General features: G+C 40.8%; 2 protein-coding genes across 2 annotated transcripts in view; one reads left to right on the top strand and one right to left on the bottom strand.

Annotated features, from left to right (window-relative positions):
• Positions 1 to 55: 55 nt before the first annotated feature.
• NDUFC1 (NADH:ubiquinone oxidoreductase subunit C1) lies at positions 56 to 2,872 on the bottom strand. Its single transcript, XM_053941873.1, has 4 exons — positions 2,653 to 2,872; positions 1,851 to 1,954; positions 950 to 1,032; positions 56 to 218 (listed from the first exon to the last, which is right to left on the bottom strand). Coding segments are annotated over exons 1-4 (252 nt in total). The 5' UTR covers positions 2,717 to 2,872; the 3' UTR covers positions 56 to 217.
• A 222-nt stretch (positions 2,873 to 3,094) lies between these two features.
• Positions 3,095 to 25,289, top strand: part of NAA15 (N-alpha-acetyltransferase 15, NatA auxiliary subunit) — a 37,488-nt gene continuing 15,293 nt past the window's right edge. The window contains exons 1-9 of the mRNA XM_053941155.1: positions 3,095 to 3,341; positions 17,928 to 18,012; positions 18,852 to 18,956; positions 19,551 to 19,708; positions 21,200 to 21,334; positions 21,521 to 21,674; positions 24,022 to 24,141; positions 24,820 to 24,915; positions 25,050 to 25,156. Of these exons, the coding sequence (XP_053797130.1) occupies positions 3,288 to 3,341; positions 17,928 to 18,012; positions 18,852 to 18,956; positions 19,551 to 19,708; positions 21,200 to 21,334; positions 21,521 to 21,674; positions 24,022 to 24,141; positions 24,820 to 24,915; positions 25,050 to 25,156 (1,014 nt within the window). The 5' untranslated portion in view covers positions 3,095 to 3,287. The remainder of the gene's footprint in view (positions 3,342 to 17,927; positions 18,013 to 18,851; positions 18,957 to 19,550; positions 19,709 to 21,199; positions 21,335 to 21,520; positions 21,675 to 24,021; positions 24,142 to 24,819; positions 24,916 to 25,049; positions 25,157 to 25,289) is intronic.

Below are 25,289 nucleotides of genomic sequence, written 5' to 3' on the forward strand. Positions count from 1 at the left end.
AACATAAAACAACTTCAAGACCAGCAGAATGAAAGATTAATGGCAAACAAAGTAGTTTCAGGTTTCTTCTAGAGTTTATAATTTATTTTTAATCATGCACATGAAATGTATGAACATACAAGAAATCAGATAACTTTTCACTTCTTCTGCGCTCATTTATTTGTAGGACAACAACCACATACACTTGGCCCTGCACTGCACATCTCTTTGTGATCAGCCTAAGAAAGAAAAGAAAAAATTCTTAGCAATAAGAAAAATAGATGTGATAGATGTGATCTCATAACATCCTGCATTTTTATCTGAAGAGGAATGTTTATGGGGAAAAATAACTACAACACAAGTTTTTCTATAGTGTAAGTATTTTTTCATGTGGTATATTAATTGCTCTGAGGCCACAATCCCCAAAGAATTCTTAGCTGACAGAAACACAAATTATGTTTTTTATACTGAGAAGGGACAACGGCCACATACACTTTGCCCTATAGTGCACATTTACAGGCATTGACTTTACATCACTTTTTGTGTAATATAGATGTGAAACTGAGAAAAAACATACCCCAACGTATACATGTTAAAATAAAAACAAGATGAAAAGATAAGCTATCATTAGTCACTCTTGTTTCCTTGCCATTTATAAGGTATTCAATTTACAACCTTTACTTATGGTAGACACTGTAAGAGATGTGTTATTTTCTAAGAGTTTGCATGTTAAAGATAGAAAGCTAAGAGGGAATACACACACAAGTGAATATGTGAAAATACAGATCAGCCACCTTATCATTTTTAAGCTGGGAATGATTTAAAAGAATAGCAAAAGCCAAAATGCAAAGTACTGAGGAAAAAAAAAGAAAACTGTAAGTCAGTTCAGTATCTTGATTCCTAGAAGATGTCAAAGATCTTCAGAATTTGTGTGCAGCTAAGTCAAAAGCATCTGTATGTGCATACTTACTATGAGCATTCTGTACACTTATGTCCTCTTGCTTGTTTTCTTCTTTCATATTCCATGACATCTTCGTTATGCTGCTTGACAAGCTACAAAAGAGCAGTATATTATACACAGCTATACAGTTCACAGCTGGATCCACACAACAAAAAGAGTTCTGCAGAATATAAAATAAATACCTGTTACCAGAATGCAAACCTGTATGTAACTGGGACCAGGTGAAAAAGGTGTGAAAACAACGCCTCGTAGGACAAACATTCTCTCCTGACCAGATGGGGGAAGGGGCTCCCACTGCCATTTAATTCACAACTCCCAAAAAAGGGGAAAACCCCAAAGGGAATCCATCCCACTCTGAAAACACTGTCACCATGGGGAGTGCTGTTGATCCTACACGATTCTTCCCGAGAGCTAGTACACCCTGCTTGCTTTAACACCATGAAGTCTATGAGTTCTCTGAAACAGAGAATATCTTACATCTGCACTTTGCTCAGGAAAAAGGGGTCTTAATCTACTGAAATCAGCTAAAACCACTTTAACTGGCTGAAAAGTAAGAAGAGAATGCATTGGTAGGCTGATGAACATCCCTAGATCTTCTTTCCTTTTTGGAAAGACCATGGGGGAAATAATGCCAAAGCATTAATCCAACAGGCTTGAAGAATTAATTCTGTTGTGGATGTTTGCATTTGCAACAGAGAGAAGATTAAGAAGTTGTTCGTTTCTTAAAATAAGAGCACAGCATACAGCTGGGAAAACATAAGCAATGAACATAATCATGCTTCAAATTTGACACCTGCTATGACCATCCATTACCCCAATAAACTCAGTAGGTTGCAGTCACTGCATTCATATCACTATTATGATTTTTAAGGAATAGTTAAGTTCAACAAAACCAAATGAAAACACTTACAAGACCCCACACGGCAGCACTGGTGCCAAACGCCAAGCCAACTCCCAGCCAGTTTGGTTGGGCATTATTCGGTTGTCTCACAACAAATGCAGAACGAGTAAAAGCTAAAAAGGCACAGGATTACAAATATATTAACATTCCTCAGGGTTAGACGACCAAGTACTTACTGACATTCATGCAATCAGGGAAAACAACCAGACCACAACACAAACCCCAAATGAATGCAGTGATGGTCTCCATAACATTGTTATAGCCGATCCATTCGTAGGACCCCCGCAGCATTCGCTCCCTGATCGGCGAGAGAGGGGACGAGGGGAGGGAGGGGGCTGCCAACAACTCAAAAGCAGTGCTTTTTGCCCTTTCCCCAGCCACAATAACTATTCCTCCCCGCATCTTCCGCTCTATAAGGATGCCTCTCGCTGTCCCCTGCCTAAAGCTCCCAGCCCCAGGCCTTCCCCACCTCCGATCCCCCGCTGATCAAGGCCACAGCCGTCCTGCTAAGGGCCGGCACCACCGTCGCGGCGAGACACGGTGAGCCCTCCCCCCGGCCCGGAAGCAATGCCAACATAAAACAGATAAATAAAAGAGTAAAAAAAATAACTAATGGGCTCCGATTAAAAACAGTTAAAAGGAGAGAAGCCACCACCGAAGCCTCCTCCAAACCCGGAGGCGGACTGGCTGGCGGGGACGCCGCCGCCTGACCAGGCAGCAGAGCTCCCGCGGCCCTAGGTCCGTGGGCCGGGCCGGGGCAAAGCCCACCAGCCTGCCCCGAAGGGTGTCTCGCCCCGCCACCGCCGCTCACCAAGGCTGGGCGCTGCCGCCGCCACCAGCCGCCAGCGCCTCACCGCCCTCAGGCCCGCCGCCATCTTGTCCACCGGACCCGGCTCCGCCCGCGGGGGCGGGACCACCCCGCCCCGCCCGTGCCCGTGCCCCGGCGCCGGGGCGGGCGAGCTCCGCCGCGCCAGACCCGGCGGACCCTGCGCAAGCCCATGGCTCCCGGCTCTTCCCCGCCCGCCGCCGGCACCGGGCAGTGGCGCCGCCGCCGCGGAACCACCCCCCGGCCGGCGCCGGCTCCGCGGCGGAGCCCACACCACCGGCGGGGCGGGGCCGGCGCGGGGCCGCGGCGCATGCGCGGGGCCGCCGTGACCCGGCTGGGGAAGCGCCGCGCTGCCATTTTGGCGGCGGCTCGGCGGCCGCTCGGGACCACGTGAGCGCGCCCGGGGCTGGCGCGGGGAGCCCGGCGCGCGCGGCGGCCGGAGGGGCCGGGAAGGACCGGGAAGGGCCGGGCCCGCGGGCGGCAGGCGGCGGGAGCGGCTAGATTCCAGCGGGGAGGCTCGCGGCGGCCGAGCGGCGGGGACGGGACGTAGCCCGCCCGCCCGCCCACTCAGTCTCCTCCTCGGAACCCCCTCGGCGGCGCCGGAGCCGGCGGCGGGGAGGATGCCGTCTGTGAGCCTGCCGCCCAAGGAAAACGCGCTCTTCAAGCGCATCCTGGTGAGTGGCGGAGCGGGAGGCCCGGGCTCGGCTGCGGGGAGCGGGTTGAGGAGGCCCCAGCTCGTAGCCCGAGCCGGCGGGGAGCGGAGTCCCGGCGCCACCGCCCCCCGGCCGCGGCTCCTTACGGCCGGGGCAGGCCGGCCCCGGCGCCGCCCGTCACCCGCACCGCGTCCCGCCCGGCCGGGGCAGCGCTGGGGCCCGCTCGCCCGCCGGCTCCCGTCGCTGGCCGCGGTGAGGCACCCCGGGCTCCGGGAAGTAGCCCCGTGGCCGCTTCATTCATCGCTCGCCGTTGCAGCCGCTGTCCTGCCGAACCACCCACCCCGGGTTCGCTTCTTTTTTTTTTTTTTTTTTTTTCTTTTATAACTCATTGTTTTGCTGTAGGCGATAACCATGTTTTGTTGGTCGGTGAGAAGATGGCTTTCGAAGGAGGAAGTGGAGAAGGATGAAGGTTTTGAAGTCTTCCCGAAGTTTAATTTGCAGCCTACTCCTGTGGAAATTTGTCAATCGATTTTGCTGGGTGGCGGCTGGCGTATGGATGAGAGAGAACGTTCAGTGTAATTTAGGCAAGAAGCCTGGTTTTCAGAATGAGGTTAAGATGGTCTACAGTCCAAATACCAGCAAAGTGGGCCCAATTCAGCTACATCTTAAGGAACTTGTTTCAGCTTTCATGCGGTATTGCAGGAGCATTGTGTTTCTAAGGACTTGGGCTGAATTGGAAGCGTCTTAAATTTGTTAGTGAGCAACTTCAGTGGATTTATTTAGAAGATTCTGTATCTAGATCAAGCTATTTTCTCGCAGAAGAAGTCGATGTTGTCTGAAAATCTCATGTTGTCTTTCAAAGAGATTTACACTGCTATTTTGAGTCATTCCAAAGATCAGAAGTAAGATGAGTACTGTTGTCCTTTTGGAGCAGCAGCACTCTTAAGGTTCTGTAAACTTCTGCCACTTAAGTGTGAGGGATGCGTACAGTCTTCTGTCACTTCTGTTTCCAAAATATTTTATGAAAATGGAGCATGTAGACCTAGAAAGCCCTATGCACAGGCATGTGGCCATGAGACATGCAGTTTCAGTTAGGGTTAAAAAGTAAATATGATGAACTATAAATCTGATTTCTGCTTTGAAAGATGCAGTCATGCTTCCGAGTTGGTATGACCTTGTACTGAGTATGTAGTTTTTCATGTGTTACGGGCTGGGAAAGATCTTGCCTTGCTTCTCGGTGATCCATCCTCCTTTGCATTGAGGATGGTTTGTGTGATTACAGGGCACACTGAATCAAGGAGCTTGTCCGTGTTGAAATCTGAGCGGGTTTGGTTGGTTTTTTATTTCTGGGGTTTTTTTGTTTTTTTTGGTTTTTTTCCCTTTGCTTGGATGTGCCTGAGTATTTGTGTGGAGGGCAGGAACAAATAAGGAAAAAGAGTATCTTTGGAGAAAGTGCTGGCTCAGCACCCTTGCGTTCATAACTTGATTCAGACTAGAAAAGGTGTGCCCCAGTCCAAGCAGATTTCTGTACGCTTTTTTTTAAACTGAAGATCTTTAATAAAAATCGTGGAGTTTGAGGTATCTGGATAGGCTAAAAGCTGTTGTGTCATTGTGATCTTTTCCTGTGTCTCACAGGGATGAGCCTGTGAGACAGATGTGTAGTCTGCCTTGTGATGTGGTATCTTTATAACACGTGGTGAATAGAAAAGGCTCAAAGCTGGTTTTCATCACACTGAAAGTTATGCTAATGAACTGCTTGTATGCCCTGTTACAGATAATGACCCTGCTTTGTGGAGTTTTGGTTGTGTGTTTGACTTGAATTAGTGAGGCATCTTTTAGGAAGTCCTAAGTGCAAGCCACAAGAAAAATTACTTCCCTTCTGCGCCTTCACTCTTCTCTTCACGCCTCTCTCATCCTGCAGCCTCTCCTCATTCTGCACGTCTTTTCTGAAGACCGTAGCACTTCTTCCTCTACCACCTCTTGTAGTGTTCTGTGGGAAGCTGAACAGCAGTAGGAGGAGTTGAGGGGTCTGCCTGTGCAGCTCTGAGCCCCCTGCCAGGAATGAGATGGTCCTGGGTAAACCCATGCTGCCTCCTGGCCCGGCCTGGCCATGTGTCCTGTTCAGCATGCCTGGATGAGGTTTTTTCTAGAGATGCTTTGGGAAGTGGCCCAAGTGTTGCTGAAAGGATGCAATACCTTACAGACACATAATGACTGGTACACAGGCTGTTAACACAAGTATAAACCCATTCCCATTCTGAATTTCATGGAGATAATAAACACAGGAGCTAAGTGGATAACTGCCTTGTGTTTTTGCAAGTGAAGCATAAAGTTGGGGTTTTTTTCAATCTGTTTTGTGTGCGTTTTCAATTCCTGAGGCCTCATTTCTATTTTTTTTAAGGTCTATACCTGTAACACAAATGTTACCAACCTGCCTAGTTTTGCATAGCAAAGGGCAATAATTGGCTTTTAGAGTTTGGTTTTTTGTTTGTTCAGTAGTAAGCATCTTGCATGGTCAGTACCTTTCTCATGTGTATAGGTTTGCTCACAAGCCAGCATTTCCACTTACCTGACAAATTCTGAGTACACTTTGTCTTTGCGTGTTCAACACACTGTAACTAGACTAACCTCTTTTATCACTTTACAGGCATGTAGAGTTTCTAATAGAAACATTTTTCCATTTGAAAGACATTTTACAATTCAGAGTTCCTGTACTACAGCAGGAAAGAGATCTGCATAATTAGCTCGAATAAAAAAAAAACACCCACAGGATTAGCAATGACTGTTCTCCTTAAACTTGCACTTCCATTAAAAAAAAAAAGTGTGTAGCTCATATAGTTTTTATAGTTTTAACTATTTGCTATTAGGTCTACAAGTAGATGTTCTACTGCTCAAAGATTCTGAGGAATTTAGAGCAAAAGTGGATCTCAACATTTGCACAGCTAAAATAATTGAGTCCTTATGATTCTTTTGAACACACATAATTTCTAGGCAGTCCAGAAATTACTGGAGAAGAATTCAGGTGGAGGCAGGGGAAAGGGTAGAATAGTAAACAGAGCACAGTAGTGGTTAAGTTGGGATTTTGGTACACAGAAAGCTGGATGCACTATGGAGTAATGGAAAAAGTAGTGTACTCCATTTATTTCTCCCCCCATCCCCCTTAGTATCAGCTACAGAACTAGTTGTTGTAGGAAGTAAGATTGACTGGTTTTTAATTAAATATAACTGATGAACATTCCTTAACCATTCCTGGAATTTTGTCACATTATTAATCTGCTGTATCTGGTCAGGTACAGTTCATCGATGATGTTCACTTTTATTTCACAGATCCCAAAGATAATACTCAATTAAGTTTTTTGTTTTTTTGGATGTAGAAGTTAAATATATTTATTGAAAAGGTATTGAAGAAAAATTAAATACAGAGCTGTTAGGGGTGCCATATATTTTGTGGAAGAATTTTTTCAGTCTATTGAAACATCAGGATGAAGTTCTCTGAGTTCTGGCAGACTAGAGTGGTGCGAGTATTTTTCACTAATGTGTAGTGAGCTTAGCCTTTAATGAGCAAAGAGGAAAAAAGTCCAAGTATTTCAGAAGTGAAACGTTGTTGTATTTTATGTTGGAAACAAGCAGTGCAGCTGTGTGTGTTCAGTCCTTGTTTGAGCAGTCCCACTGGCTCACAACTCTGTTTTGTGCTGTAGAAGTAGTGTACTAAGGAAGAAGATGCCCTACTGGTCTGAGCTGGTGGATATTGCATTGTAGGAAGATCAGAGTTTCCCTGTTCAGGACTGGGGATTAGCCATGGCCATTCTGACACATGGAAGCTATTCATCTTCCATCTCTATCAGTTTCCTTAGGTGCTGTGCAGGCTTGATTGGGCATGGCCGGCTGTGTGCTCCAGCGGGGCATTGCAGTAAGCAGGGTGTCTGCTGCCGGAGGGGGACATTAACCTTTCACTGCAACTTTCACTTGAGGGCATTGTCTTTGAGCTGGTGGTCTTCCTTTCCATGCTGGATTTGACAGGTCCTCTACTAAGTGATGTAGGAACTTCCTGGTGATAAAAAGCCTATTGAACAACCTCTCTTCCCTGCCTCTGCTGTAAATATGCCAGGTCCCTCATGCTGGGCAATCTTCCTGTTTCTTCATTCCAGAATCTGCTCCCTGTCCTTGCACATTGAAACTAGACAGACCAGTGTTTCTCCTTTACTAATACTTTCATCAGCATGAATCCTTTAAAAATATTGTTCTGTCCATAGAAATTCAAGTGCTGACTTTACGATTGCTGAGGTAACGAGACTTGGAAATCTCCTCTTAAGTCATCTTAATTCAAGATTAAAGACTTGATTTCCAGAATTTCACTTTTATCAGTAGACAGTTAAATTAGTTTGTTTGCAATCATTGTTGCATTTGCATGGCTATACAGTAGTCAAGTATGCACCCCACTGGAATTTTCCCATGTACTGTCTTTCAGTTGAAATACAGAATTGCTAACACAGCTCTTCCAATAGCTTGTCTGTTGAGATGCCAATTACTTTGTTTTTCTTTGCCAAGAGGAGTACCCTGCTTGGTCAGTAGTAGTAGGAAGAGAAATGATACCTTGGCAGAAACAATGGAATGGAAGTACAAGATAGACTTGCTGCTTTAAGCAGAATTGCTGATCTTATTTTTCAGAACTGTTTCTCAAAGCTGCTTAAGAAATTAATTACTGTTTGAGACATTGAGAATTCACTTGAGCAATATATGTTAGTAAATCCTGTTCATGAAATTAGGGCATTTTTTGTCACTGGAGCTGTCAGAAATTGTAGAAACATGATTCACTGCTGTAAACTTCTGAGGAGCAGCATGATTTTACCTGTTTCACTGGTGAAAATAAGACTCATTAACAGAAACATCCTCAGTAGTAAGATTATAACCAGTCTTACATTGTTATGGCTATAGATACTCTTAATTGAAACCAAATTGGTTTTAACTGGGGCAAGAGAGTTATTTACATGCTACTACCCTTTATTTTGGTTAGATTTTGATGAAGCTGTGTTTATTTCTGTTTTTGAAAGGTTTTCTTAATGAGATTTTGTTGATTGGACTTTATCTGGATGTCTCAGGTTTAAATCTCGTCTGCAACAGCACTGTGTCAATGCAGTGGGAGTGGGCGTAAGGAATAATGCATTTTCTGATTTTGCTGATGGGGAATTTAGATAAAATTAACTATTATTCATTGCCACCCTTAAAAGTGAGGTCAGTGAGACTTGTTACAGGGATTTCTGTTTGCTTATGTGATACCACAGAATTAAGTTAGCAAACCTTGTAATGTTGAAGAACAACCTTTCTTATCTTAATAGACCCATTTAACTATTTCTCAATGCTCAGTCCTACCAGACCTCATCTTGCATACCTCAGTGCTAAGGGTGAGGAGTACTCTAGGTGTAATACATAGGTAGAAAATGCCAGAAGCCTCACCATGTATCTTGGATTTTGTGAGATATATGGATCAGGTCAGGTCTGAGTCCAGATCAACCAAGGCTCCTTTAGACCTTTTTATGCCAGATCTCGGAATTTGAATTGATACACTTTGTTGTTTCAGATGATCATTAAAAACCAAACATATCCTGTGCATACTGGATCTCTTGTGAGGCACAGTCAGTTTCTTGATGGGTTCAGGGGTGAAGCCTGAATGTAGGGGTTCCAGGGTCATGAACAGAAGTCAGCATATTTTAGTTGACAGGGCCAAATTCATGGTAATTCTCTCCAAGAAGAGATTAACATAAGCAAGTACAGGCCAACAGAACTGATGTTGAATAATGGGTTTTTTCAGCAAGTCTGTCTTCAGTAAGTGAGGATTTCTAGTCCTCTAGAAGAGCTGTAGTTAACTATTTGTCAGCCCCTGTTTCCAGCTGAATTTTCTGAAGTATAAGAATGAGACTAATTCAAAAGCACAGACATAGCATAGATTTATTTTTCTGCCTTAGTATTAAATGAAAAGGTACACATATTTCTTACATTCTTCCTAACTAATTTGAATTTCAATTTTTTCTATTCCTCTGGTTGTATGCTACCAAACACTGCTAGTTAGGAAGATATTAGTGAGTTCCAAAAGGTAAAGCATGCTGTGCAGAGGAGGATTTATTAATCCCTTGAACCAAGCAATTGCTGAAGCTGTTTGTTACACTGAACAGTTCAATTAATTAACACTTCAGAGCAGTGAAAGAGGATAGTTTGTTTCAGTTTGACAGCAGAAAATGATGCCAGTTTATTCCAGAGCTTTTCTGCATTAACATAGCTGCAAGATTTGGTTTCTTCAGTCCTTGGGTTTATACATCTTGTGTTTGTCATGAAATTGAATCAGTGTGGAATATCTTTTGCCTGGAGCTGCTGAGCTGTTTGATATGGTTAGTGCTCAAAGAACCCACAAATTCATGGGGAGTAGTAGCTCCTACTGCTTCCAGCTTTCAGCATCTTCTTTACTACATTTAGCCTGAATTAGTGCACCTTAGTGACTTGACCTGATCTCATCTACCTGTAGAGAGAGGAATTGTGCTGGAAAACAGCCTTGAGCTGCCCAGCACCTGAGGTTACTATGTCTTAAGTGCTGCCTCTGAACCATGCTGGAAGAAATAGATAGAATCAGAGTGGCAGATGTGCATATCCTACGCTCTAAATGCACACCTCAGGTAATGCAAAGGCCAGGGATTCCAATGCTTCCTGCTGCCAGAGATCTCACAGCATCGTGGTTGCCAGTGTTGCCATGGGATGATGCCCCAAGTGTACATCCGTGACTGCCGCTGGGAGAAACGGGGGGGGGAGTCCCCTAAGAGCACACTGCTGTAGTTGAAAGGGTTTGTTGAAGAATCACAGAATAATTTGGGTTGGAAGGGACCTTTGAAGGTCATCTAGTCCAACTTCTCCTCCACCATGGTTCGGCTCGAGCCTCAAAACCCTAGGGAAGAGGACAGCAGTGTCAAATTGGCGAGTTGTTTGGTTTGAGCAGCCCTTCTTCATTGTGCTTCCTCCTGGGGACTTGCAAGTAAAACATTCACCTGTGCCCATGTGTAGATCAGCTGTCCTGGTAACTCCTGTATATGATGGGGAATAGTCTGCAATATATTTCCTCTGACAAGGACACTGGCTATGTCACTTGCTGAAGGAGAGGGGCTGAGTACAGACAACTACAGAGAAATTCAGTTTGCAGCTCTGATGTCTTTTGGGGCTTAATCCCAATTTTGGCACTCATTTGGTGAAGAAAATCATATTCTTCAGCTGGTCTGTTACAGCATTGACTAAATTAGGATGTTTACTTTTACAGCATTATTTCTGGGTGAGAAGTGATTTCCTGTGGGGGTTTTGGTGTGGCTTTTTTGGTTGGTTTGGGTTGATTGTTTTTAAGTATTGGGGCATTAGGTAGTTTACACTCATTTTACTTCAGTTAAATTGCAGATGTAGGGTGTTAGGTTGGAGTAAAAAGTGTGACCTGGTAAAACCCAGAGTCTTAGAAGAGAAAACAGTTAAAATTTCTTCATACTGTTTTTTCTAAAATTCTATCTCTTTAATGGAAATTGCACACTATTTTTGGTTTCTGTTCAATTTTAAAGGGCATAGCAATTGGTAATGTGATCCCATCCCACCCACCTGGTTCTGCTATATCGATTTGATTCTCACACTGCTCTTTCTTGTGCTGATTCAAATAAGAATAAAAAGAAAGCAGTTAATAATGCCCCAGTGCTCCCACTTGTGAGCCTGGGGAGTAGATGGTACTGTCTTGTCTTTGATAATTACTCTTGAGGAAAAACCTCTAGTCTTGCATGCTTCCAGGTGAAAATGACAAAGGTGGTTTCTCCTTTATGTTGGTCTTCTGTGACTGTCTTCATCTTGCTCATGAAACACTTCTGGGTCTGCTTCTCACCTGTTTAATCAGCTGCAAAATCCAGGCTGGATAGACTCCTGTGAGTGTTTTTGTTTTGTTTTACCGCTGCTAATTAGTTTTAAAACACTCTTGAATCAACTAGGTTGTACCTATGTATTGATTCTCAAGTGTCCCTGCTTGAAAGGGAGTTTTCTGCTTTATGTTGTGATTGAGGTGATTCTTTGTGTAGGCTGAGTGGTACTTGGTGGCAGTGTAGATTCACTGTGAAGCTTCTAATCAGGCTCATGGTAACACCTGGTGTTATGCTGAGGTTGAGCTGATCTTAACTGTTGATGTTACTGAACATATAACACCCTTCAGTCTGCAGTGTAGTTATTATAAAATGTCTTGTAAATAGCACCTTTAAATCTGGGTGGCTATTAAATTATTTACCTTAGTTTTTAAATGTTTGCAGGATGTGAAGACTGCTTTGTGATAAAAGAGGATTTGCACTCCTGGGTGTGAATATGTGCAAAATATTTCACGTATAAATGGCAGAGTCCAGTCTGCTGTGTGCTGTATATTTGATCCTGAGGGACATACCTGTGTGTTAGAATGCTGCACTTGACTAATATCCTTTAGTTTTTGTTGGAAACACATGTATTTGGCCATTAAAATGTTTAGTTTGAGAGGGAAGAATTATTTGTGAGGTAAAATACGCTGCCTGCTTACAGATAGCTGTTGTGGGTTTGATGCTGGCCAAATGCCAGTGCAACCACAAAAAAATCATTCACTCATTCTCCTCTGTTACAGTTGAGCAGAGGAGGGGAAAAAACAATTAAAAAGGAGTTCATGAGTTGAGGTAAGGATTGGGAAGAAGCATTTTAAGGGCAAAACAGTCATAAAACTTAAAAATGTAGAAATTAAAAAAGCTATTAACAGACTTTAAAAAGTATAATGAGAACTAAAACCTTTAGAACACCTTTTCCCTCCTCCAGCCCTTCTTTCCTTCCTACTGACAGTGCAGGGAGACAAAACATGGGGTTTTTAGTCAGTTTGTCACTTCTAAACAATCTTTCTTCAGTTTGCTTAGGGAGAGTAGTCTCTTTTGTTATGCCATGGGGCCTTTTCCACAGGAGACAGTTCTCTGTGAACTCTTCCAATGTGGTTCTAATTTTCACAAGTAGCAGTCCCACCCAAACCTGCTGCAATGTGAGTCCCTCCCACGGGCAAAGCAGTCTTCCCACAACTCTTTTTCCATGGGCCATTTGGTTCATGGGGTACACTCTTTTAAGGATGAGCTGTTCTAGTATAAAAGTGAGGGTCTTTATCTCTAGAAGCAAGGGTTCTTTCTCTCTGTTCAAGCCTCTCAGCAGATCACAGCTTTTCAGCATCCACATGCTCCAGTGCAAGCACCTTTTTTGCACTGTGAATTCTGCCAGTGAATTCTGCATCACTCCGTGCAATTATTGAATTATAGGGGAACAATTTGTTCTGTTACAGTCCTCATCATGGCTTGCAGAAGAATTTCAGCTCCGATGTCCAGAGCACCTCTTCCTCCCCCTCCCTCTTTTGCACTGACCTTAGTGTCACCGTATTGTCCTTGCGTGTCTTCACCTTTTCCTTTTCTCTGACTCGGGAGAGAATTGGTGTTTGTAGGTTTGTTTGTTCTTAGGTTCTATCAATTGAAAGGTTTTTATAGAGTTCTGCAGCGCTGAAAGGTTGATCTCGTCCGGGCTCTGCATCGGGGAAATCGCTCGCCATGCCTCTCACTGCTGATCACATGGTCCCCATTGGCACCATGTGAGCCACGCCGGCCGCCAGCTCCACTCAGCGCCTCTCCTCATGCGGGGTGCTGGAAAGGAAGAGCTGCTGCCACCACTTCTGCCCTTCTGGCTAAAAGCAGCTGAGCAAATAAAGTTCATTGCAAGGCATGCTGAAACAGCAGCAGCCGCCCTGGCTGCGCTCTCGGCTAGCGCCTCAGCCGTGGGGCTGCTTGGTCTTGGCGCTGAGATGAGCCCTGGTGACCACACTAGAAAGGAGCCCACTGGCCCCCTCTACCACCCCTCCAAGGAGGAGAAGAAGAGGAGTAGCATGTCTTTTTTTCTTCTTAAATATGTCATAACAGCAGTGTTGCTAACTTCTCTAATTGGGCCAGCCAGTATGTCAGTCGTCAGAGCCTTTAGGAATTGGCTCTGCTGGACAAAGTAGAAGTTTTGAGGACCTTTTTTTTTTTCTTTTCAGAAGTTGCCTCTGCCACCACTAAAAGCCAGATTGTGTTAACCTAACCTAGTAGTAAACAATAGCCTAGCTGTGTAAATTTCAAAAATACAAAAGCTCTAAAATGCTCTTGTCACAATGTATTTGCTTATACTGTATATAAAGAAAACAGTGCTAAATTAAATTTGGATGAAAGTAATTTCTGCTATTGTAAGCAGCTCTTAGTGCTACTGTAATCAGTAGCATGGCCCTTGTATAACAACCTTGTGGTTACCATGTTCAAGAATCTATGTCAATGTTCACTACCTGTAGGTTTGGCAGCAAGGTTTAGAGAGTAGATGGGAGAAGATTTAAAAATGGAAAGCTGGGGCAAGGGGGAACAAACTCCATGTAGCCATGAGCTGTGATTAGGTGTAGGTAAGCTGCAAATAGTGGGAGTCTTTTCACCTTTCTTCATGGCATCCACCAAAGAAGAAATGTGGAGGAATTTATTAATGTTTGACACAGTTAGCCATGTGCATGTGTAAGGCATCTGCTGGCCAGAGATTGAGTCTGCACAGATGCCTTAATACAATTTAGAGAACATCAAATACACGCCCTCCTTCCACCTCAGACTGAATTATAGAGAATATGGGCCATCTCTTTCTTAAAATTTCTATGTCAGTCTGTCTAGTAATTGCTGTGCGTTCTGATCCATTGAATAAATACTTGGTGGTGGGGGAAGCCATGCAAATGCAAATTGTCACTTACCTCCTGTAGTCTTGCATGATTTTGAAGGAGTCATACTTTGCCTGCCTCATCTTACTTATGCTTTGTACAATTGTATTAAAGCAAGTGTTATTTCCTTGCTATAAAGATGGAAAATTAGTTAAGGGGTATAAAAAGAATCTTGGTGTGTTTAGAATAGGTTGTCGTTCTGGCCACAGCATGTATAGAAAAGCTTGTTAGGCATCTTAAAAGATCTGGTAACATATTAAACTCAAAACTTTGAAGGGCAGGAAATGTGTAATAAATTCAATACTGATGTAGAGTCAGATTCTGTTCTTCTGAAGCATTAGCCTTCTTAACCTTACTCTTTTAAAGTTTAGCTTTTATGTTTTCTCATTGATGATGTCACAAGTTGTAGCTGCAGCACTTGTCTGTCAAGCATCACAAGCACGCTCTCCCTGCTAGCTTTGAAGTTTATATGTGCAGGAATTTAGCTTGGTGCAGGCAACTGTGCTCTTCTAGCCATCTCTGGAACAGAGAAATATGTTACTTCTGCAGAACATCTGTCCTAAAGCAAGGATTGGAGCTCTGGGAATGACTGCTGCAAGCTATTCATCTGGGAGGAAACAAGCTACCCAGATGAATAAAATTCCTGTTTCTGGAAAGCCTGTATCTTTATGTCTCAAGAATACTTGACATGTCACCATTCCTGCTTCTGTGATTTTTTTTTTTTATTTAGATTGCTCATTCTTTTTTCTTCTCTTACTCAGAAACTACGTACTTGCTTAAGGATCTTCTTTCCCAGACTGTGTATATATTTTCTGTCTCCTTTTTGTTAAAAGATCTTTGTTTGAATTATCTGTTCCTTGAAACTATAGGTTCACTGAATTTGTACCAGCCATGGTTGCAATATGCTTCTATCCTGGCTTTCTTCTGTCTCATTCACACCTTAATTTAAGCTTGTTAGTCCATAATCTCTCTGGAGGATGAGTTAAGTATGTGCACAGCTTCAGGCAGGGGAATCTCAGTGGTGCTGTTGGGCCCACTGTGAGGAAACAGTCTCTTCTTTTCTGAAGAACTAAATGTGACCTCAATTTCATTTGTTCCCTTCTTTCCAATATCAGAAGATACAGTGTGTTCATAGAACACATATACAGAATAAGGAAACTCATAAAATAACACAATTTGAAATGTTTGCATTAACAGAATGAAATAAGCTTGAAAGTATTAACTAGAAAACTTGGTGAAATTGTATACAGGAAATCATTCCAACTTGTCTTGATCTAGAACTAACCTGTCAAAGGAGACCTTTGGTGCTTCACTGGGGAACATACAGAGCTGTGTTCTGGAGATAAAAGTATATCCAGATTGTTTGCTGATAATTTGTTGGCCTTACCCAAGTAGCTTCTGGGTTATGAGAACCTTTCTGGGTTATGAGATGTAAGTGGACATAAACTTGTATATCTTTCCTCCATGAAGCCTAAAGGAAGAATTTGTTAAAATTCTCAGTGAGTTTGCTCTGTTCCAAACTACCTTGCATTATAAGCTCTGTATCACTCTAGAAAATTTTGTGTGCAAATACTTCCTGGCTCTAGCATATATCCCATATGACTTTGCCTAAACTTCAAGGTGAGAGCCTGGTTGTTAGAGTACATCAGATGGAACCATTTAGTGACAAGATGTCACATTCATAGCCAGCATCTGAGCAAGCTGTACTCAAAGCCCCAGAGTGCCCCATCTGCTTGTGACAGTGCTTTAGTTACACTGCAGACACGTTCTTCAGTTCCTGTGGCTGCATCACTTCTGTGACAGGTTCTGCTGCTTTCACAACTACCTGGGTGGGGGCAAGTGGCGGCTCTACTTTTCAGGGAGGAGGCCTGGCTGGTAACACTTATGACTGATGGTTTCAATTTAAGAAAAAGGAAAAATAAAAAAAGTCTGTCAGCTCTGACTAGTGTTGATTATAGTGACTCAGCCAGCTACTTGAAAGCTGATAATGACAATGACTGGAAGGTGTAAGTAATACCAGTCAAGCTTAATAGGGAAAAAAAAAAAAAAGAGAAGTTGCCTGTACAGATTTCCTCTTACCTAACCCTTAAAACGTTCTTTTGCAGTGCTGACTTTTCCTGTCCTTGGTGAACAGAGGGAGTTGTCTTTTGGAAGTGTTCAAAGTCAGGGTTGGATGGGGCTGTGAACAACATGGTATAGTGAAAGGTGTTTCTGCCCATGGGAGTGGGTGGGTGGAACTAGATGGCCTTTGAAGGTCTGTTCAAGTTAAAACCATTCTAATTAATTTTGTTGATCTGTTCCACTTTGAGTACATCTCGCTTGCTCTCTCTGGGCATCTTCCTTCTCCCTCCTTTTCCATGAGAGCAATTCCCTTTCTCCTAAGGGTGGTGACCGTGTAGGGGGAGCAAGATAGATGGTTTGTGATGCATCTTGGTCTTCAGTCGTATTATTTCAGCTTTATGACTTTAATACTAGAAAATAATACATGCACTTAGTGTTTTGCCATTTTTTTACACCTTTGAAATTTATTGTTGGCATTTCCAAGAGAAAACCAGACACTAAACAGCATCTTTCATTATGAAGAGCAGCATAAAACACAGAAGTTGTAAATATGCCATTTTCTTTTTTAAGCATTTCCCCCTAACATTCATATAACTTTTAAAAGTTTTATTTTTAGAACCTTCTGCTTGAAGGGAAGACCTGGGGTCTGCCTTTCCTAAATATTTTTGTTGTGAGTGGTTTGAGGACACATGGTGTTCATATGTGCTTATGAATGCTCATGGATAATTACTTTGGAACAGTGTGAGGAAAGATGGAGTCCTGAGCAACAACTTATTTAGAAGGACTTGAAAACTCTGAACTGTACCAAATTTTTACACTCCTATCTGCCATCCTGCCACCAGAATGAATCAACCAGAGTCAGTGAGGTCCTGTTATGAATGACTTTGTAATTAGTAACAGGATTAATAGGATTTGGGTTGGTGCTCAGTCAGTGTGTGCTCCTGTACTCCTGGGCTCATAAATGTTTATTTCATTACAAAAAAAGATGAAATGTACGAGGTTCCAAGCATTTGCCAAAGTGACCTAAAATGTATGAATTGGTGTTTATAATGTTATTTCTTTTGGCTTATATTTAAATGTGAGCACAAGAAGTATATTTACATAAATAAAATACTAAAATTGGTTTTTAAAACTCATGCTGTGTGCTGTTGTGCATTGTGGTCACCTCACATTATGAATGAGGCTCAGACAAAAGAGTTGGACTAAGAAAACAGCAGAGGAATGGTTAAATTTCCAGGATGGTAAGATATAATGTTACTGTATACTAGTTTTGAAAGTTTGGATGTATGAGATACATGTTGTAATGAAACTCATCATAAGAGGTTGCTTTCAGAGGTACTTTAAGCCAAGTTCCAATGATTTATGTGTCTTTCCAGCTTGGATGGTTGTTGGAGGTTGTCTCGTGGGTTTCTATTCAGGATAATTGGCCAAAGTGGGTTCAGTGCTAACCAGTGTTACAACATAAGGTTTGCTTTTGTGTTAAGGGAGAGTTGAATCTCTTCAGGCACTTCAGCTTCTTGTTGTGTCATACTTGAGGATCTGCTGTATGATAATATGTCTTCACTTATACATTTAAGCTCATGGTGTTCATAAAAACATGTTTTTTTTTTTCCCTGTCAATGGAAAGAATTTTTAAACACAGGAAGCTCAATAAACAGGATTCATTAAAATATTAGTACATTTTTTAAAATCTGTAGCTGTACTGATGCGTCATTTCAGGCATGCATAAATCTTCCTCTCTAAATTTTTTGAATAAACTTTTTTTTTTTCTACAGAGGTGTTATGAACATAAGCAGTATAGAAATGGGCTGAAGTTCTGTAAACAGATCCTTTCCAATCCCAAGTTTGCAGAACATGGAGGTAAGTTTTCAAATGGCACGTGCTCTCTTTTTCACTGTACGTAACAGTAGAGGAATTATTTTCATGTTTTATACCCCTTCACTGTTAACTTTGTGCCCCTATAGCAATAAGAGCATCCAGAAATATGTGTATTAAGCATTTACTGTTGGTAAGATTTGTCCTTTTAAAGACTGATCTTACCAGTAGTCAGAGCTTCCCATTCTTTATCAGTCAAGTCTAAGATTCATGGTGCAAGTTCCTAGTACAAGTATGCATTAATTAAATCACTTTTCCTGGGAAATTGATATTCACTCAGATAAATGTGAAAAACAAAAGGAAGAGGCTGAATATTGTTTGGTATTCTGTCAGCTCTGTGGGCCGCTACTTTTCTGAAGGAATATTCATATTTTAAAAGAAGAAAAAGGTGTTTATTCCTTAGCTGTATTTTTAGTCAGCGCTTAATACTTAATGAAAGTCTCTTTGCACTATTCAGAAATGCTTTGTGGGTTTTTTGCAACTACTTTGGTATGGGTGGATGTGTAGAAACATCAGAATTGTGAATAAATACTTGAGTAGTTAAAAAATACCTCCAAAAGCTTGTAGAGCAGACAGGTTAAAAATAAAACATTGCTTCATATTTTGATGGAAGTAATATAAAAGGTTTATTGCTGTGTATGATACATTTAAGCTAATAATCTGACAGCAGAGTTTTCCATGTGAGAAAAGAATGAAATCTTGATAGTGAGAACTGAATCTAAATTTGCATTTATATTATGTTTAGGGTTGCTATATGAAGCTCAAAAACCCATGAAAATGAATAAAAAATTAAATAACTTATTTAATTTTTTTTTCTTTCTTAGAAACCTTGGCAATGAAAGGACTAACATTGAACTGTCTAGGGAAGAAAGAGGAAGCTTATGAACTTGTGCGCAGAGGCCTAAGGAATGACTTGAAGAGTCATGTCTGTATCCTTTTTGAAACAGGGCTTTTGTTGATGATTTGAAAAGGTTGATTTCTGCATATACTTGGATTTATAGAATAGCAGTAAAAGCCAGTTTAAACTTCAAACTGGAAGTTCAGAATTTTCAATTTCCAGTAAGTATTTTGTCTAAACTATCCAAAGGGCAGATGCTTTGCACTCCTTACAGTCACAGTTGGGCTTACATGTTATTCTGGCATGCATTTGTGTATTTTTTATCATTAGTTTGCACCTGTAAACTCATGGTGGGCATTTAAGCATGTGATTTGCTTTGGAAGCATGAGTAGTTGCCATCACATTGTAAAAAGACTGGTTATATACTTAGAGTTCAAAGAAGCCTAATAGAGTTTTCAGAGATCCTGTTACTTTATTTTTTCCCCCAGTGTGTGAAAAGTAACATTTGCAGCTTATTATATGACTGCATACATATAACTGGCAAAGTTTCTACAAAAAGAATTGTAATGTTCCTGTCCATTTATAAAACAGCTTGAAAGCTTGTTGCCAGCTGTTCTATCACTGCCATGTTGGAGCTCATTTGTCCCTGCTCAAATTCAGTGGAAGCCTTAATAGCGTTTTCCAGGTTGGCATGTCTATGGCCTTCTTCAGAGGTCAGACAAGAAGTATGATGAAGCTATCAAATGCTATAGAAATGCACTGAAATGGGACAAAGACAATCTTCAAATCTTGAGAGACCTTTCTCTGCTACAGATTCAAATGAGGGATCTTGAAGGTTACAGGGTGAGTATTCATGCTGCATTTAATTATCACTTAAGGAATTGCAGCAAAGGTGGCAGATTGATTAATGACATTTCAAAAAAAAAATAGTTAGGTCCAGAGGGTTAAAACTATATGCAACTCTTTCACTTCATGAAAGTAAAAGCAGATATGCTACTGAGCAATTTCTATAAAATACAGAGATTTAATGGCAAATTAAATTATGCATTTTCAGCTCAGTGCAGAATTGCTTGCCTTATTGTTTTTTTTTTTTTGATGCTGTTTAACTGTATTAACTGTAGATAATCTCCAGTCTTGTACTTTTCTTGAAAGGATTCCTGTAGGTAAGAGGCAATGTGTTCAGAATGTGACTTTCATTCAGGCAAAGGAGTTTGTATTTTTTAGTAACTTTGTACTATATATCCCTCCACCTTTACATCAGTGGCCCCCCGTTTTCTCTTAGCAGTAGGTAATAACAAAACAAGCAGTGTGTTGCATGAAGCACCATATTTTGGTCCCTTGCCAACTTGGGCATTAGTGAGTGACAGCTCCATTTTTTGGTCAGGTTTTCAACTTTTTAGGTTTCCCTTGCACCTCTGAAGTTGTGTTATTTAAAATGCATGAGTTGGTCTCTTCATGTAATACTTCCTTTTCAAATTAGGGTAACATTAGTATACAAATTTTGTAATCTCTGAACATACAAGTAACACATGGTTACTGAATGCTTAGAAGTCAGTAGTTCATGGCTAATCATATGCTGGTTTCTGAAGAATGTGAATTTGGTCTCAAATCTGGGAATAAGATTGTGTTTTGGTTGGTTTTTTTCCCTTTGCTTTAAATTCCAGCCTCTCCTACTTCAAAGTATTTTGAGTGATCATCATTCTATTAAAACAGCTGCAACTGGTTTTAGTTCTTTGTTAATCCCTACTTTTGACACTTTAGGCATTTTCAATAGGAAGTAACTTTTTTCCTTTAAGTTAGGGTGAAAATGCCTTTCAGCAGTCTATAACAAAACAAGCTACAGCTTTTCCTCAGATTAAAATTGCATGATACCAAGCAAATCTGTTGTCTTTTCCAGCTGTAATTATCCTCTTGCCAAAGAATAGGGATGTGTTTGCGTGACCTGTATTGCCTAAGAACACTTCCAATTATTAAAATACACATGTACTTTCAAGGTTAATTTGAAACACTGGTAAATGTTCCTGCATTTCAAACCAAGTATCCTTAATTACGTTCTGTTCATAAGTGGTTAGACAGGAAAAGCATGTGTGTCATACATTAACAAAATGAGTCTGACTCATCAGGATTTGGTTGGACATGTTATTTTGCGAAGGCTTATTTTTTTTTATTCAGTGAACACCCTTGCAATTCAAAGTTTATTCTTTCTCTGGTTAATAAAATGCATATAGAAAACTATTTCACAGTGACTTCCTAAATACTAGAATATTGATTGCCTAATGAATTCTACCGAGTATCAGAGTAAAGTCAGGAAAATTAGCAGCTACTTTTTTGCAGGAAACAAGATACCAGTTGCTTCAGCTCCGACCTGCGCAGCGAGCATCATGGATTGGTTATGCCATTGCTTATCACTTGCTGGAAGACTACGAAATGGCAGCAAAAATTTTAGAGGAATTTAGGAAGACACAGCAGGTAAGAGGAGAACATGAAACTGGTATATGGAGTGCTGCTTAAGCCAAAAATAAAAGATTCCTTTCCTGATGAGAAAACTTCATGCAGTTTCTTTAGTCGAATGATTTTGATCCCAAATTTTAGAATTAGAATCTAAATCTGTGATCTAATTCTGATCTATGTCCTGTGTGTGGCTTTCCTATGTAGACATCACCTGACAAAGTGGACTATGAGTACAGTGAACTGCTGCTTTATCAAAATCAGGTCCTCCGGGAAGCAGGGCTTTATAAAGAAGCTTTGGAGCATCTTTGTACCTATGAAAAACAGATCTGTGATAAACTGGCTGTTGAAGAAACGAAAGGTAATCACTGACTTTCTGAAGATACGTTTAAACACATAGCATACAATGGGATGTCTATACTGTCAGCTTTTCCCATCTTTTGGAACTCAGATTTGGTTTTAGCTTAATTTATTTAATTTTGCTATTGTAAAGGACTGCTTGTCTCACAGCTTATTGAGTCCCTGTCATGCTCTTGTCCCAGGTTGGTAACACATCAGTGAGGTACAGACATGCTGTTCTGAAACTTTTAAGCTAACAGGTGTTTCAGACAGGAGATCCTAAATGGATGTCCTGAAGTTCTGTCTGAGTTGTGTACCCAGACCTGTGCTGTTAGAGATAGAGTGGCCCTGACAAGGATACCACGTGCTGAAAAGGAAGAATCGTCTTTGATACAGCAGAAGGCTTTTAAATGTACTCAGTCACCCTTGCAGCATATAGAAATAGGCTCTTCAGTGAGGCTAGCATAGCTTCTGTTGTATGATTATAAACCTGGTGTACAATACTATAACAGATCAGTACAATAGTGTAGCTTATATTCCACAGATGGAATTGCAGAGTGATACAAGTTCATTTTAACAGCTCTATTAACAGGTGCACTTTCTTAAAGCATGCTTTGTTCTTCTTCTGCTTGATGCTTGTACAGCCTTTCTGTGAAACTGCCAATCTATTGGAGGTACTGCTTGTTCTTGGCCCACACTGGAATATGTTTAGATGATTGCTTAAAGTAAAGAGAAGAAATCCTTTTACTCTAGTTTGTTCATGTAGATGTTGTAGCTAGTTCCCTATTTCTGCTAATAGAAATCTCACTGTCTTGCAAAAGGAACCTAGGAATTGAGCAGTGACAGTATTATGGGAGGTGTGGTGCTTCCTCAAGGAGATTGATTGCAGATGACTCTCCACGGTAGCTGAATATCTTACTTGCTTTGCATATAAAAGGAGATGGATATAGAGACTACAGTATCACAGATCATTTTTGAAACACAGTAGTGGGACTTTTGTGGGTGGGAGTGGTTTTTTTTGTGACTTCAGTTTTTTATCGGAAGGATTTTTTGACATACTTTATGTTCTGTGTTGATGTGCTATGTGACATACATAGTGTTTGAAGGTCCAAAGTTTGGGGTGAAATAGGTTTTTCAAATAGGGCTTCATTAGAAATAAACCTGAGACTAACCACAAAACCCCCTAGGAAGTTACCAGACAAAAGGATGGAAATACTTTTTGCAGTCTGCATACTTTCAACAGGGTACAAGTGATGAATTTTTTTGGGCACAGCTCCCATTGTGTTGTTTGGACTGGCTTGGCTGCTGTGTGTTCTCTGGACAAGCATCATAATAAATGAGTGTGTGCAAATTTTAAGCACACGTGCAAAAACCCCTGTGGCTGAAGTACAACTGAAAACCACTGAAACCTGCATTGGCATTTGCTGCTGGTAGATAGGAAAAAAAATTAACTTTCACCTCAGAGAAAGAATTTAAGGTTTATTTTCCCAATTCTGTCATTCTCAGTGAGTAAATTATTGATGTTTTCCTGGGCACTAGGTTGTGTGTGTAGTCCTCAAGTTACTCTAACTGTGGAAAGCAGCATCTCCTGACAAAATTGCATGTTAATTGTGTGACATAGGGAACAAGAAAGGTAAATTTGCATTTTCCTCTTAAACTGGGTAAAAAAATCTTGCCTTAGCCTAGAGTTACATTGTTCACCTCTGGTGTGTTGCCTAACATTAGCCAATAGCAAAGCTTTGTAAAACAGTTTTCCATTGTGAAATGGGAAATTTACTCTTATTGCAGTTCCAGCATTAACAAAGATGGTTATACAATTGTTAGACCTAATCTTTACATTATCAATTTTAATTTGTATTGAAGTATCATGAAAAGGAAACTTGTTTGCATAATCTTGACAATTCATTCATCTAATCAATGGCTTGGTTAAAACCACTGAAGTTAGTTTCATGAAATACCAAATTGAAGAACCATTCTCTTACTTGCAGCTCTGCAATTTGTTTGGTTTTCAGGATGCTGTATACATCAAATACCATGTGTCTTCTGCAGTAAAAACTGCACTTAAAGTAACCAGTCACTTCAGTAAGTGAGAAAAAAATAACAAACCACTTGCATTTTGCATTAAATTTTCAAGTAAGTTTCAGGAATTACGGGCTGAGTTGTAAAATCTTACTGTAATTTCAGCTATTGTCAAAGTAAAAGCATATCTGTCAGCTAGTTTGTAATGCTGTATGTAGTGCTTATTTTTTCTATGAAATTAGAATCTGCGTGGAGTTAAGGATTTTCCAGTCTTTTACTGTAGAGTGATAAATGTTACACTGCTTTAGTGTCTTGTTAGCTTGATTTAAAATGTCTTGTTTTTCACACAGGAGAACTCCTGCTTCAGCTTGGCAGACTTGAAGAAGCAGTTGAAGTCTACAAGGGACTGCAAGAAAGAAATCCTGAAAACTGGGCTTACTACAAAGGCTTAGAAAAGGCACTTAAGCCGGGTAATGATTTGATACCTTGTAGTAAATAAGCTTTTTCTGCATATTTGAAATCAAGATGTGTATGAAAAGCTTGCATTGGTTTAAATACTAAAATTATTATTTTGAAAGTCCCCATTTAAATTTTGCTTTTTAGTCATAGTGTCTACATACCGTCATAATGTTGGGGTTTCTTAAAGACAGGAAATATTTCTTGCATTGTTGTTACCTTGTCTTATCTAAAATCATAGAATCGTAAAAATGCAATAGTCTTTGCACGTGATTGAAAGAACAGAATTATTTCTTAGATGACAGTTTTAATGTTGAATTTTTCCTTTACTGCCTCTCTTATCTTAATCTTCTTATGTTGTAGCTAATACAACTGAGTGGTCCTCTTTGAAGATTTTAGACAGCAATAAGGCAGGAGCTCTTTTTAAGATGAGAGATTAGCAGTTAGTATTCTAGTGCTGGAAGAGGAATTAACAGACACTGTGTACCTTGGAGTCATTCAATTCATTAGTTTTAATAAGAATAAGGAGGAAAATTCTGTTGTTTAGGAAGGATATAGCCATTATATATATTACATTATAGTTCCTATATATGCTGATTCTTTTTTTAGTCAAGTATAAATCACTTTCCCTGGCCCCCCTTTCCTTTGTGCCAGAATGGAAGGGGAAAGTAAACTCTAAAATTCTCTTCCAGCTAATATGATGGAGAGACTAAAGATCTATGAAGAGGCCTGGACTAAATACCCAAGGGGACTAGTTCCAAGAAGATTACCATTAAACTTTTTGTCTGGTAAGTGAATTTTTTGCTGAGCAGGTAGTGATCAACACTTGTGTTTCTTAGATTCTGATTTAACAGTATAAACAATCTGCAATTGATGAGTAATGTCTGGTAAAACAAAATCAACAGGTCTTTTTCCTCTCAAGGTGAAAAGTTTAAGGAATGTCTGGACAAGTTCTTAAGGATGAATTTCAGCAAAGGTTGCCCACCAGTCTTCAATACTTTGAGGTCATTATATAAAGACAAGGAGAAGGTAAGTGCTCTAACCAGTTTTTACATGTTCTACCTCATAACTGTGGTGTATTGAAGAGGTGAAGGAAAGCATTTTTTTTTCAATGTTCTCTCCATCAGCACTGCTTTAGATGACCTGATATAGTGGAGAGAAA

This window comes from Vidua chalybeata, chromosome 4 (assembly GCF_026979565.1).
Source record: "Vidua chalybeata isolate OUT-0048 chromosome 4, bVidCha1 merged haplotype, whole genome shotgun sequence".
NCBI lineage: Eukaryota > Metazoa > Chordata > Aves > Passeriformes > Viduidae > Vidua > Vidua chalybeata.